The sequence below is a fragment of the Martes martes genome (genome assembly GCF_963455335.1).
Source record: "Martes martes genome assembly, chromosome: 10".
Lineage (NCBI taxonomy): Eukaryota > Metazoa > Chordata > Mammalia > Carnivora > Mustelidae > Martes > Martes martes.
The window spans coordinates 106,081,159-106,095,716 of NC_137898.1; the positions used below are offsets into that span (position 1 = coordinate 106,081,159).

Below are 14,558 nucleotides of genomic sequence, written 5' to 3' on the forward strand. Positions count from 1 at the left end.
CATCTCCCTCCCCACCCTCCCCCAGTGCGGGGTCAGGCACAGCTGGCACTTGGCACATGTCCTCGCGCATGTCCCCGAGTGACTGCAAGTCTTCAAAGCTTCAGGCCCTTGCTCTTCCCCTCGTGCCTTCTGGAGGAGTCCCCGCGGGCCACCAGCCGGGGAGACGTCCTGGGCCCTGGGCAGGTGGGTGAGGCAGGAGACACTGCATTTCCAGCCTCCACCCACCGCTGGGGTCCTCGGTGGCAATTGCTGGGGCAACCATTGTGCTCCGGGCCCTGAGCAAGGTGCTAGGAGTGAAACGTGATCGCGGTATTTGCAGAGCTCCCAGCCCGGAGGGCGCTAATCCAACAATCTCACTACGGCTGTACAAACTGCACATTCTCCACAGCAGAGCCCTGGCTGGGGGTGGGGACACTGGTCACATAGGGGATGACAATGACGTGGCACACCTTGGTCTGGAATTGGTGAGGGCAATAGGCTGATGGCACAGAGGACGGCCTGAATGGTGGGGCAAGAGGCCCCAGAAAGAAGCAACTGCCTCTCCTACTTCCCCAGGGGTCTCAGAACAGGGACGGTCAGTCATCTGCAAGGAGGGACACTGAGGACTGGCCTGCCTTGGGGAGCAGTGTGTTCACCTATCTGGGATCCCTTCCCACCCCATCCCTGTCCCACAGACGGCGTGACCCAGCCTTGTGTCCCCCTACCTTACCGCCCTCCCAGGCCCCAGGACACAAGCTGCATCTGTGGCCATTAGCTCCCATCCTATGCCTCGCCCCCGTGACACTGCCCTCTGCGTACCCCCGGCATCCGTCCACAGGTTCCCCTGTTACAGAGGAAGCCTCTCTGAGGGAGGCCGACTGCCTGGACGGTAGGCTGACCCCTGAGTCCAGGGTTCCAAATCTCCATCTTGCACTGTCCACTCTGTCTGCTGACCAGTGCTGAGCACGGCCGGAGGAGGCTAGCGTGGTGAGTGCATGTCTACCAAGGTGGGGAGACAGAGAAAGAGAAAGCATCTGGGACCAGTCTTTTGGGTCCCTCAAGTACCTGTGAATAGCCTGACAGCCATTTGGGCTTCAGCGCAAATGAGTGGGGGGACGGGTGTGCCGAGAGGGGAGTCATTTCTGGAGGGGTTTTAGTGGCAGATCAGAGTCTGAGCGTACCCTCCTGCCAACCAGACGCCCCTCGCTCTGCTTCCGGAGAAGCCGGGTGGGGGCGGGGGCAGGCAAGAGAGCAGAGTATCTCTGGAAGGGACGGCTTCCAACCTGGTTTTGGGGGGCCCGGTGGCGCAGGGACAACAGGGTACCTGGTCCCCTCCGTGCCATCCCAGCTCTGCGACCTGGCAAAGAAGGCAGGGTGAGTGCTGCTGGGGACAAGCCCCATGGGGAAGGCATCTGGAGCAGCCTTTCCCTCCCGGTTGGAGGCCTGGCAGCTCTGAGCCCATGCTGTGGCCCCTGGCTCCTTCCTGAGACCTGGGCATGTGCAAGAGGCCAGAGAGAGGGAGGTGGGCTCTGTGGTGCCAGGGGAGGGGGTGGTACCGTTTGGGGGGGGAGGGGCAGGGGACTTGGCACAGAGTTAGGGCAGGCGCACGCGGTTTTCCCGAGTGGCCCCAGCCGCAGACACCGTTCTACCTGGCCACGTGAGCATTTGCCTCACCGGGGAGCATCCCTTCCTCACCCTGCACCCAGGTGGAGGGTATTGGGAGCGCACAGTTCATTCGGATTTTACTCTGCTCAGAAAGTGACAGCAGTCACTTCCCTTCCCTTGAGTCCGAGGTCCAAGCTCTGGAACCGGGATGGGCATCAGGGTCTCCCCGCGCCATCAGCTCTCCAGCTGCCTGCGCCCCCAGCCTACTTGCTCGTCCACATTCCCTGGCCTCTGGGGTCCCTGGCCCCTCCGTCTAGTCCAGGCCCTGCCCGCCACCTGCTGTGTCCTTGTCCTCCTTCCACGCATGCATCTTCCAGAAAGCCCTTCCTATTGGACCCGCTGAGCCTGGGAGCTGACGGGATGAGGGACAGGTCAGGGAGCTTAGCGACCGTGTGGTCTACCATGTGGCTACTGTAGCTTATTGAAATCAAACATTTGGTCCCTCAGCCGCGCTGGCCGCGTCGGGTGCTCAGTAACACATGGGCCAGCGGCTTTCCTCCGGAACAGCCGCGGACAGAGCAGGCTTCCACCCTCCCAGGACGCCCTGTTGGACAACACTGGTCTAGAATTGACTCCTGGGTGAACAGTTCAGGTACCTTCAACTACAGTGAGGGAGAGAGGGTGATGGACAGACTTGTGGAGGGGGAGGGAATGTTCAGTTTGGGACCGTTTGAGTTTAAGGGGCCTGTAGGGCTTCCAAGTAGAGATGCCCAGAAGGAAACTAGGAAGTTCCTCTCCTCAATCTCCCCCAATTCCCCTAAACGGGGTTTGAAATTCAACTGGAGACCCTCTCCTTGGGAATTTCAAGGGCCTCAATGAAATCCAATTTTGAGCATGCCTTGGAAATCTCTAGAAGGCGGCTGTGTTGCAGTGGGATTCAGGGTAGACACTGTGTCTGTGTCTGGCTCGGGTTGGCTTGAAAAGGGAGAAAAAGGTGCTGGTAGGCAAAGCAAGGGCTGTTGGCCAGAGCTGGCCTGAAGCCGTGACCTCCACTACCTCTTGGAAGAAGGGGGTAGAGAAAACGGCGGTCTGGGAATCTCGGCCTGGACCCTGGGATCATCAGGCTAGTGAGCTGAAATGATTCCCACGGGTAGTCCTGGCCCCATTCCATGGTATCCTTACCCCTTATAGGACAACAGGTGCAAAAGAATCATTTATCTTTCCTAGCTCCTTTCTGCAAGGTCCTTCCTCAAATTCTTTCCAAGGGGATAGCCAAGACACCACTGTCCCCCGCTCCTCAGATCAGAGTGATCTGAGCTCACTCAGCTTTGTACATGTAGCCCCACACCTGCCCTCTGGCTCGTGTGGAAGAATCCTAGACTAGGAGCCAGCGTGCAGGGATCACGGATGGCACGGAGCCCTCTCCCCTTCCCCCTTCCTGCTCTAGCATGTTCTAGGGAAGACAGAACTCCCAGGGGAACTTTCAGCTATGAGTCTTGCCTGAAGCCCAGTCCCAGGAAGAACATGGAGAATGGACTGGGCGGCCAGCAGGGAGTAGGAGGATGGAACATTCTGCTGAGTGTCACCTGCAGTGGTCCTCAGGAGTCCCCGCTCATCCACGCAGGAGAGGAAAACCCGGGCTACCCGGGGCTGCTGGCCAGTGACTGCCGTCATGGTGGTACTAAGGAAGGAAGCAGGGAGAAGCTATGAGACATCAGCCCTGGCGGCTCTCCAGCTCAACCAGGGTGATTCTCGGCTCCGCCTCTCACCCCATGTGGACAGGAGGCCCCAGTCCAGCCCAGCAGGACCACACTTGGAGGTGGGCCCACCATGTGGCTGGGGGTGGGAACTGGACGGTAGTTGGAGCAGCAGGTTCCTTTTCTCTGACAAGCAAAGAGTCGGAGGGGCTGCTCCAGCAGTGCAGAGAGGTGGAGAGGAGCGGGATGGCATTTTAGGGCACCCATTCTGCCCCCACTTGAACCTCCCACCCTGACCCGAGGTCAGCCCCTCCCGGCAGAGCCGGGGTGGAAGCAGAAGCTGGTTAGTGTGAGCGGCCCAGCCCTGCCCCAGCCCGCCCCACAGCCTGGAGGACGGGCCAGGCCGGCAGCTGGGGGGGGGGGGCAGGGAGTGGCCCCAGGGGAGAGTACCCGGAGCTACACCTGTCTGGAGGGACGTCCCTGTCCTGGAGCTCCACACCGAGCCCCAAGAAGCCATCCCTCACCATCAGCCCCTCACTCCCCACAGCTGCCCCTGCCTCCTCCTGCTGCGTGAACTTGCACACACACCACATCCCACAGTAACACTCCTGGCCCCAGAGGTCGGCCCATCTCCAAAGGGGAGACTCAGATCCACCGTGTTACTGACCTCAGGGTTGGAAACTTGGCCGTCTAACGAGACACAGTGAAGGGGTGGGGGAGGGGGCTGGAGCACCCCACAGAGGCCCACTCGTGTGTGGCTGGAGCACAGCCGAAACCACGTGGGAGACCCAGGCACTGGAGCCAGGGCCACCAGAAGGTGTGCTCTCTGTGGCAACGGGGGCTGGCTGGGGCTTTCAACAGTAGGCAGAAATTTCTTCCCAAATTGGAGCTCCTGCCGCTTTTGAAAACCATGTGACTGGCTGGCCGGGCTGGGCCTGGCTTGAGATGGGGACCAAGTCACACAGGGACCAACTGGGAGGGAATATGGCCCTCTTCTCTGTGGTTCCCTGTGAGCTCAGGGGCGAATGAGAGAAGGTGGCAGGAGTCTTGGGGAGGAAGAGGGCTTGGGTCCCAGTATAGGAGGAGCTCCCACCCCAACCAGCTCCCACCCCAGCACTGCTTTCCCCCTCCCTCCAGGGGGAGACCGTGTTTCGGTTTCCTCTTAAGGTCCAAGGGGCAGGTGACAAGGACAGGGAAGGGGCCCTGCCAGCAGCCCAACATCACTTCCCCAGCCCCTCTCCCTCCCGGGTTAAGGAAGCCCCCCGTTGTCTGGCTTTCTGTCTGGGCTCCTGGCTCACCATCACCCGGAAGGGCCAGCGAGGAGGGCTCCTTGCCCACCGGGAGGGCGACTGTGCTCTGCTTTTGGCTCTGGAGGGCCAGCTTCGGGGGTGCCCAGCCCACCCCGTCCCGGATGCCCAGGCAGGCACCAGCGCGAGCAGCCCTTTGGGGATGGCCACATGCCCTTGGGGGCTTTCAGGGGGGCGGGCGTCAGCCCACCTTGCTGCGGGCATGGGCATCTGCGTGGTGCTCCAGGAGGCTGAGGATGCTCAGGAAGGTGCCCCTCTGGACGGCCAGTGGAGGGGTGTCCAGGCCCCCCCTTGGCCGCACTGGGGTCAGTGCCACACCACAGCAGCGCCAACGCCACCAGCTCCTCCCCGTGGGGGGCATCTGGGTGCAGGGGCATCCCCTTCATGCCTCTGGGAGCTCCCACGTCCGCCTGGCTCTCTGCCAGCTGGTGGACAACCTCCAAGAGGCCCTTGTAGGCCGTGAGGTACAGGGGGGTCCAGCCCTGCCGGCTTGGCAGCTCAAAGCCGGCCCCATCCCTGAGCAGCACCTCGCAGGCCAGGCACGCACCCCTGGTGGCCGCGGTCTGCTCCAGTCAAGGGCGTCAGGAGCCGCCCCACTTTTCAGCAGGTGCGGGATGGCCCTCACTCCACCTCGCTCCACCGCCAGGGGCAGGGGCGTGCTCAGGTTTCTTTGCTGGGCTCCAGCTCGGCCCCCTGGCCCATCGGCAGCTTGACCAGGCTGGTGTGGCTGAGGAAGGCAGCCGCGTGCAGACGGGTCCTGCCCTCGGCCTCACGCAGGTGGGGGTCAGCTTGACGGGAGGCCAGAAGCCGTGCCACATTCTCAGAGGTGTTCTGTGTGGCCAGGTGGGGCGGGGTCCACCCTCGCGCTCCTGGGCACCCACATGGGCCCCGTGGTCCTGGGGGGCGTGGGGCTGTCACCACCGTTCTGGGCTACAAAGGGCGGCAGGGCCCAGCTGTCCTCCTCTGCCAGCTTGGCGTCTGCCCCACGCTGCAGGAGCAGGGCGCAGAGGTCCGGCTGCTGGCCGTGGGCCGCGATGAGGAGGGGCGTGTAGCCGCAGGCGCTCTGGGCATCCACGCGGACCTCGTGAGCTAGCAGCAGCCTCACCTGTGCCCTGCACCACCGGGAAGTGAGGGGAGTGACTTTGTTCTCACAGCCATGCAGCTCCTCGTCCCAGGACTCACTTCAAGTAGTCTCCGGAGTCTGCTGGGGGGGGAAGATGGGGTTGGAAGGAGGACCTCTGGCCTGGCCACAGGTCATCTCGTCCAGCCCCCTGCCTCCTGCAAGTGCCAACCAGGAACAGAGACTCTGGGAGGGGGGGACAGTCTCTCCCGCTATCACAGATCTCTGCACAGCCTCCTGTGTCCTGGAGATCGGACTCTGGCAGCCCGTCCCGTGAGGAGGGGGCAGAAGAAGGCCTGGGAGCACACCCACACTTCGCACTGCCGGACCTTAGCCAATTCCCTGCCCTCCCTGAGCCTCCAGATCCTGATCCATAATGCCCACTTCGTGCCACCTTTATAAGAACAGCCTGGGTAGCCAAGAGATTTCAGGGGCGTGCTTGGCACAAAGTCAATGCCAGCTGAAAATAGGCTCTATGATCTGAGCTTTGGCTGCTAAGGCTTCCTCCTACTCTACCCAAAAGTGTATCCGGACCAAAAGCAACAATTTCCAAAACAAACAAACAACAACAACAAAAATACCTGCCCAGGCCAATCACCGCCCCACCCCCAATCCTCCAACCCCACCCCCAAGATTCTGATTTAATCACTCCAGGTGGCCCAGGCACGGGGCAGCTTTCATCCCCCAGATCATTCTACAACGCAGCCAGGCTCGCAAGCCAATGCCTGCAACCCTCCCCACCCCACCCGAAAGCCAGGAGAGGAGTCAGGCCTTCTAAGAACACAAGCCTGGAGGGGAAGCAGAGCCTGACCCCTGAAGGCATGTGCATTTCTGGAACCTGGAGTCAGTGTCTGGAAAGGGACATACCAACTTCTGATTTGGGACGAGCAGGGCAGAGGGCTGGGTCAGGGGTGGTGGGCAGGGGAGAGGTGGAAAGGGGGCAGCTTGAGTCCACTTTCTCCTCCCTGGGAGTTCTCCGGTTCCAGCCGTGGCCCTGTGGACTCACCCCTGTCTGTTAGCTCTTGGATGACCTCATCACTGACCTGCGCAGAGCGAATCAGAAGACAAGGGGGCAGATTAGACCAGCGAGGCAGTTCTGGTCTGTATCCTCCGCCACTCCTCCCCTCTCTCCAGCACCGGTCCTAGGAAGCCCCTCCGGTGCCGTTCCCACCAACAGCTGGGTCTACAGGGAAGTCCTGAGAGGGGAGAGCCTGCCAGAAGAGGTGGTCTGGGGCCTTGATTGCCCCTTGGACCATGTGGAGTACAGGGTGGCTGGTCCCGTGATTCGGCCAGGAGCCCCTGCTAGCCCACGGCTGGTTCCGGTGTTAGGGAGTGAGGACGCTGGGGACACTGACGCCGGCGTGACAGCCCGCAGGCAGGACTCTGATGAGTCCTTCTCAGGGACTCTGAGCCACAGCCACCACTGTGCAAATTAGGAACGGCTGTCCCCAGGTGGGCTGTCCGGCATGGCCAGCAGTGTGGGCCGGGCTGGCTCTCGGTCCCCACCTGCTCCCTCAGCCAGGGGGACCTTGAGAAGGATAAGCCCACGCATCATGCGTGCGTTCCCCCCGCCTCCCCCGCCCCGGAGGTCTTACCCTTATGGGAGATGCCCACCGCCCCCCCGCCACACGCACCTCCTCAGGCTGGGGGAGACAGCTGGCAGGGCACCGTCCTGGCCAGAGCCTCACTCTCGGGGTCTGCCATAGGACCCTAGAACAGGGACAGCAGCATGTCTATCTCGACTGTGATGTCTGCTCCATGAAGGAGAAAGATAGAGAAGGAAGCAACAGGCTGGCCACCAGTCTGTTCCCCATTTTAGATACCCTAACGGTCCCCGTGTCCCCCCACCCCAAAATCCATTCCTGGATTCCTGGACTCACATACACCCACACATGCACCCCGGAAATGTGGCATGGAGTCCAGCCGCCTCTCACCTGTACACATCGTACTCGGGTCCTAGGGCCTTGTTACCTTCCAAGGACATCTCAGGGGGGCTGTAGCTGACGGTGCCCCACAGCGCTGACCTCTCCATGTACTGCATCTGGATGGACTGTTTCATCCACTTGGGCAGGCCAAAGTCCGAAATCTGGGAGGAAGCTGCCGGCAGGGGTAAGGGAGCAAGAGACTTGCTTCCAGAAACCTGCCTTGATCCCTCCCTGTCCTGCGGCCTCCCTTTTCCAGGACAGTGGAGTGGTTAAGGGCCAGGGCCCCTCCCAGCTCTGCCACATGTGACCTTGGCATGATCTCAGACATGTTACTGATCTCCTCGGACCCTCACCTTCCTTATCTATAAACGAAATAACAGGAACACTTAGCTCATAGTGCTATTATAAGCATGAAATGGGGAATAAGCAAAAAGTGTCTAGAATAGAGTCGGGCACACAGTAAGTACTTAAGAGGTGTTGCCATTAGCCAGAGGGGCTGTGGATAAAGTCGCCGTGTTTGATGAGCTTCTGTTTGTCCACTTCCAAGGGCCCTGAATACACCATGTGTGTTTATCCCCCACGTTGCTTCTATCCACGGACTCATTCACAGGTCAGCGAGGCTGGGTGCTGAGAATCAGGCAGCAGATGAAGAAAGATGAGACCCCAACACCCATGACTTTCCCAAGCGCCTACTCAAATAGGGGGTATAGTCACTAATGAAATAGTTTCACAAATGACTGTAGACTTAACGATTGCGGTTAGCAGTCCGAAGCGTCAGAGGTACTGTGAGGTTATACAATAGGGGGCTGTTGGGGTAGACCCGGGGGAACCTCCCCGAGAGGATAGTGTTAAGCAGAGCACTGAAAGATGAGCATGACTTGCTAGATAAAGAAGGCAGTAAGGGAACACTGTTCCTGGCACTAGGGCTGGAATGTGCAAAGGTCCCGGGGCAAAAGAGGGTGGCACATTTTAGGAACTGAAGGCCATCATCATAACTTTTCTTGGGAATCATCTCATTCACACACATCCCCACCCAAAGCAAGCAAGGGGAGGGATGGGGAATCTTCTACCCACAGTAGAAACAGAAGCCTGAGGTCCAGGGGGAGTCATTGCAGGCCTCCTGATACCCAGATTCCAGCATCAGACTCCACTGCTCATCTCTTCGCCTTCAGTGCTTGCCCATGAAGGGAGCTACTTAAAACTCTCAGCAGGCCAGGCAGGCTGGCTCACCGGCAGGAGAGTCTGGCGTGGGAAAGGGGGCAGGGAGGTCACCCGGGTCTTTACCTTGCATGTTGCTATCCAGGCGGAGGTTGCCTGGCTTGAGGTCCCGGTAGAGCAGGGGCGGCTTGATGCTATGGAGAAGCTCACGGTCAGGCTGGTCTCAGGGGTGATGTGGAACTTGAGCTGCCGGGAGAGGCTGTGTGTGGGCAGCATCTCCTCCAGGGAGCCGCTGGCCATGAACTCCATCACAGTGCCCAGGGGCTCCCCGCACACCCGTAGATGGACATGATGTGCGGAAATTTGATCTTCTCCATCTTGGCTGCCTCTTCAATGAGAAGCTCCACATCACAGCTGTGGGGAGGCGGGGCACTTGGGGGGGCGGGAGATGACCAGTTCATTCCAACAGCGGTTAGCGGAGCAACAGACGAGGCTTAGTGCCAGGCTCTGGAGACCCCGAGAAGCCTCGGGGGCCGGCAAGGCATTGCAGGAGGAAGGAGAGTCCTTCTAGGAGGCCCAGCAAGATGCCCGGGACAGGAAGGGAAGGAGTCTGTCGGCTCAGGACAAAGTCCATTCCACAGAGGTGGCCACAAAAAGCCCCCCATTTATTCATTTATTCTGCCACTTGTCCATGTTTGCCTCCCCCAGGAGATCACAAGCCCCCGGAGGACCAACATCACACCCCACGCTTGTGTTTTCAAGGCTTGCCTATTGCTGTTTGGATTATGAAAGTAATATAGAGCCTCGTAGAAAATCAAGGGCGTATGGGGAGCTATATAGAAGAAAATTAAACCATCAGCAACCCAACCTTCCAGAGCTCGCCTCTGTTCATATTTGAGTATCTTCTTTTACACATACACGTGCAAGGGATCTCTCTCCTTCGCACCCCTTCCTCCCCTCCCCGCTCTCCCTTGCCATCGCACGGCGTGGGCTGCTTTGCGATCTGCTTTTCCAGTGTGAGTGGCGCTGGGCTTGCTCACATGGCTCTTCTCCTGAAGCAAGGTCTGCGGCGGCTGCCCGGACTCCATGTTACGGATGGACCGCGATCGTTCCTCTGGCTTCCCACCCCAGCCCACTGCGTGCACGGCACAATACATCTTTGTTGGGCGGCACGGAAGTCAAGACTTAGGGGAAGGCCTTACAGCACAAGCGTTTGCAGACTCTCTCGTTAGGTTCACTGTTTGTGCCCATAGAACAGTAGATATGCAAATTGTTGAGATTGTTTGGGGATTGCGGGGATGGGGATGAAGGAGAAATGACATTTTTAAAAGCACAGCATTTGCAAAGCCGCTGCGTGGGCCCTGCAGTCGGAGGCTGCCGGGAATGCGCGTGCAGGGCGCCCCCGGGAGGCCAGCCGGAGACTGCCGACCTCCAGAGAAAGCACCTGCTCTCCCTCCCCTCCGGACAGGGTGGTCCCAGGCTCCCCTTGCTCTCGCCTCTACCTCTGCGGGCCTTCCTATCTGTCTCCTCTTGCCCTTCCCAGTTCCCAGGAACTGAGACGCCTGTCATGGAGGGGAAAAGCCAGGGATCTGCCCTGATTTCAAACCCCAGTTTGACCACTTGTGCTCTGCATGACCCCGGGCCAGTAAACTCTCTGGGCCTCAGTTTCTTCACTGTAAAATGGGAACACCAGTTGCTTGCCCCAGACACCCAGACTCCTTGCCCCCATGTCCTGTGTCTGCTTCTCATCCCTCCCCACCAGCCCCCGTCATGGGGTGTCTGGGCTCGATGTTTCTCTGAGCAGCTGTTGCTAAGGTGTGCAAAGACCCCCCGCCCCCAGGGCTACAGCCCAGGAAAATTTTCAGGTCTCGGTAGATCAGCCAGTCCTGGGCCAGCCCTTGCCTTCTCACTCGGCACTGTCTCTTACCACCTCAGTATCTGTCGTGGTCCCAGCTGGACACACAAGTTAATATTTCTAGATCAACTGTTTTCTTGGAAGATCAGATTGTTCAACTTTCTTTAGGTATTTTCATCAAGAACATGTCAGGAGGCTGTCAGTGTTATAGATAAAAATGATTTATTTCTGTATTATTTACTTATTTCCTGTCTTCATCTAGATTCCTTCCTTCCTTAAACTATAAAACTTCATGAGGTCGGGACTTTGTTTCGCTTACTTTGTGCCTACAGTGAATGCATGTCATCCCTGCCCTAGCTGTAATTAGGACTCAGAACAAATGACTCACAAATTTTCATATTGTTAGCTCAGACCTTCACCTGAAATCTATTTGACAATTCTTTTCCGCTGTTTAAAAGGCACCTTACACTCAACCTGTACAAAACCGAGCTCTAGAATTTCTTCTCCCAACCTGCACATCCTTTCATGTTCCCTTTATTAATTGTCAGCAACATCATTCAACAGACACCAACGACACGCCGGGCTCTGGGGATAGAGCGGTGGATGGGCACGGACCCAGCTCTCATGGAACAGACATTCTAGTGAGACTTTGTCCCTCTGGGCAAGCCAACCATCATGTTAACCTTGACACTCCTCTTCCTCATCATACCCCCCAGACAACCCAGCACCAAGTCAAGTGGATGTTTACGTCCTAAATCCTGCATAATCCATTCCTTTCCCTCTATCACTACGTAGAAGCTGGATGGCGATCATCTCTTGCCTCAATAACGACAACCCTTAATTGTGGACCAGCAGCCACTCAACCCTTCCAATCCATCTTCCAGCCTGCAAATTTGATCAACTCCTTTTTGTCACACACCCCTAACGTGGTTGCAAACTCTCCAGTGGCTTTCCACTGCTCCCTCTCTCTCAACTCCAGCCCCAACAGCCTCTCCCTACCCTTTCACTTACTATGTCCCTCCTGCCACAGGCCCTTTGCACTTTCTGCTGCCTCTTCCTGGAAAGTTTTTTCCACTTCAATGACTTTACCCACACTCATCCTTCACTCTTCTGTTCAGCTATAATCTTGGGGAAGCCTTTTCTGATCCTGGTCAAACTCTATTAATAAGCTCTCACAGAACCATCAATCTCCTTTTGGCTCTTCTCACAGCAGCACATTTGACATCTCCACGTGGAGTTACCTGACCAGTGTCTCTGCCCCGCAGGCTGCCAGCTCCAGGAGATCAGGGCTGTATCTGTTTGTACTCTTTATATCTCAGAGTCCAGCACAGTGGGCGACACATAGCATTCATCCAGTGAAGGAATGAAGAAAGAAGTATCGAGAGTCCAGTGAACATGCCTAAAGCTGCCAGTGTAGTCACTCCCACTTAGCAGACATCCATCATCATTAAACCCCTTGGCCCGTTCCCCCAGAGGGTTCCCAGAACTCGGGACGGAATAGTCGTTGTCAGTGCCTAACAATACAGTCTCGTCAATGCCATCTGTGTCCTTTTGTCCTTCACTTCAAAGTCTGAATGATGTGGACAAACCCTGGAAAAACCTGACTGTACCCCAAAGCCAGCATGAGCGTGTTGAAGGGGGAAGAGGGTCAAGCTGTGGGCTGTCTCGTTTTGCTCGAATTCACGAAGCAGCTGGAGGGCCCAGGAATTAGAGGAGGGGCTGTCTCGAATGTGTGGGACCTGAGGCTCTGTCTCGGGGACTTGCATGGTGACCGAAGAGAACACGACATCCACAGAAGATGCCAATAGGAGATGCCCCTCACCAGGCCCTTTGATTGGTAGCCTGGGAGTCTTGGGAGAGTGACACAATTCTCACACTCAGACTTCACGTCCTAAGTGTCTCCTTCAGGGCTGCACGGCGGGGGGGGGGGGGGGGGGGTAAGCACAAGGCCGCTCCAAGCAAATCCGATGGGAAGGAGACTGGAGCCTATCTCAGTGGGAAGGCAGAGACAGGTGCACGCAGCGAGAAAGAGGCAGCCACGAGAGAAAGGAGGCGCGCCCAGGGTGGGCCACACTGCACCTGCTGGGGGGGTTGTGGGGAGCTGGAAACAAAAGTAAGGACCCAGCCATGCATCCCCAGCTTGACTTGCCAGCAGGACCTACCTGAGCTCCGGCGCAGGGCCTGGGCAGGCTGGGCGGTCTCCAGTCCCCACGCCTCCTCTGGCCTGCACTGGCTGGGCCAGGGCCAAGCCCACAGCCACAGGACGGAGAGGGAGTGCGTGCTTCTCCACAGGTCACCGAGGGTCGCTGGGCCAAGTGCCACAGACCCTGGGCGAGCCCAGCCGGCCTGGCGGAGAGCCTGGGGCGGAGGCACGCAGAGGGCCATCGAGGGCAGTCATCCCCACCCTGACACCCAGCCGCAGGGGGGCCGGCCAGTCTGGGCGGTCAGATGGGCCAAATTGTTTCCGGAGGGTAGTTCTCGCCCCCCTCCCCGGCCCTCCGTGCGTTCCACAGAGGGGAACGGGGCCCAGCCGCGTTTCAGGTGGGGACACAAGCTGCCGGGGCCGCGCCCCTCCCAGGGGAGCTCTGGGTCCTCCGGCCGTGCCCTCCGGACCGAGCGGGGACTGCGCGGGCAGGTACCTGGCGGGAGGGCACGGCAGGGGGGGGGGGGCGCTTCACGGCGGACTCCCTGCTCCGGTGCCTGCCCAGCCGCTGCCCCAGGGGGCCGTGGGGTCGGAGGCGGCCCGCGCTTCCAGGCCCGGCGCCCGCCATCTGCACTGGGCCGGGTGCAGGCGAGGCTCAAGGCTGGGCTAGCAGCGCCTTCCTGCCGCTCCGCCCCGGGGGGTGGGCATGGGGAGGCGCCCGCCCTCCTACCTTTGCGCGAGGAGAGGCCGAGCCTGCCCAGCGCGGGGGCGGGGACACCCAAACCCGAGCCCTGGGCCCCAGCAGCGATGGGGCCCAGGCCTGGGCCTGGGAGGAGGGACCGTTCCCCCTGGAGACCACCCCCCTCCCTGTCCCTCCCCATCCCAGCACCCTTCCTCAGTCTCAGCCTTCCGTGGGTACCCCACCTGCCACCCTTGGGGCTAGGGGAGGTGCCTGGGGAGGAACGTGTCCAGGACAGGAGCCCGCAGAAGACCCCCCCCCCCCCAACCACCACCATTTCCACCCAGGCTTAAGTTGGGAAGTTGATTTATTTATTCTTGCTCACATGTACCAAGGGTTTCTGAAGGGTTGAGGACGGTGCTAGGGGTCTTTGCTGCTGGGTCTGGGGACTGGAACCCACCCCTCCCCCTCCACTGAAGAATGGAGTCAAAAAGTTGCAATGGGGATTTTCTGGTCTGAATTTTTTGACTTGACTGGCCTAATGCTACCTTTATTGTTGGGGTGGTTTTTTTGTTTGTTTGTTTGTTTGTTTTGTCTCTGTCTTGGTGTGCTGAAGGTCACCAGGAAGGGTTCAGCAGGGACAGTAGGGTGAGAGGCGGGGTGCCTGTCTGCAGGGAGCTCCCCTTCCTGATACTGCTGTCTGTCCCACCCTTAGAGGGACTGGGACCTCATTCGGGTTTGGCCATGGCGGAGGTGGACTCCTTGGCCCAGTTACTGGGGTGGCTTTTTGCCAGGGACCAGGAGTGAGGCTCAGACTTGTCATTTACTGAGTCTTCACTTTGTGCCCACTCTGTCCACAGTAATCAGTCCACACTGTCCCCTGAGCTAAATACTATGACTATTCCCATTTTTACAGGCTTGCAGGAGCTAAGTAACTTGCCTGTGGTCATGCAGTCCGTAATTAGATGCCCCAGGGCTTGAATATGGCTTGCCCCTGGCCAAGGCAAAGCTCTTAATACTGTTAAGATGGCCTTAAGAGCTTTGATAAAATCAAACATGGGCCCTCAGACTTGAGGCTCATTCTGGTGCA

At 58.8% G+C, this 14,558-nt stretch overlaps 1 protein-coding gene across 1 annotated transcript; it reads right to left on the minus strand.

Annotated features, from left to right (window-relative positions):
* Positions 1-356: 356 nt before the first annotated feature.
* On the minus strand, positions 357-13,417 carry ANKK1 (ankyrin repeat and kinase domain containing 1; the record flags this gene model as incomplete). Its single annotated transcript, XM_080816398.1, is given in 16 exon segments — positions 357-478; positions 4,580-4,717; positions 4,720-4,749; positions 4,752-4,772; positions 4,775-4,855; positions 4,858-4,878; positions 4,881-5,157; positions 5,160-5,266; positions 5,269-5,454; positions 5,457-5,493; positions 5,496-5,700; positions 7,643-7,805; positions 8,918-8,985; positions 9,128-9,205; positions 9,767-9,948; positions 13,286-13,417. Coding segments are annotated over 16 exon segments (1,848 nt in total).
* Between the last annotated feature and the right edge of the window lie 1,141 nt (positions 13,418-14,558).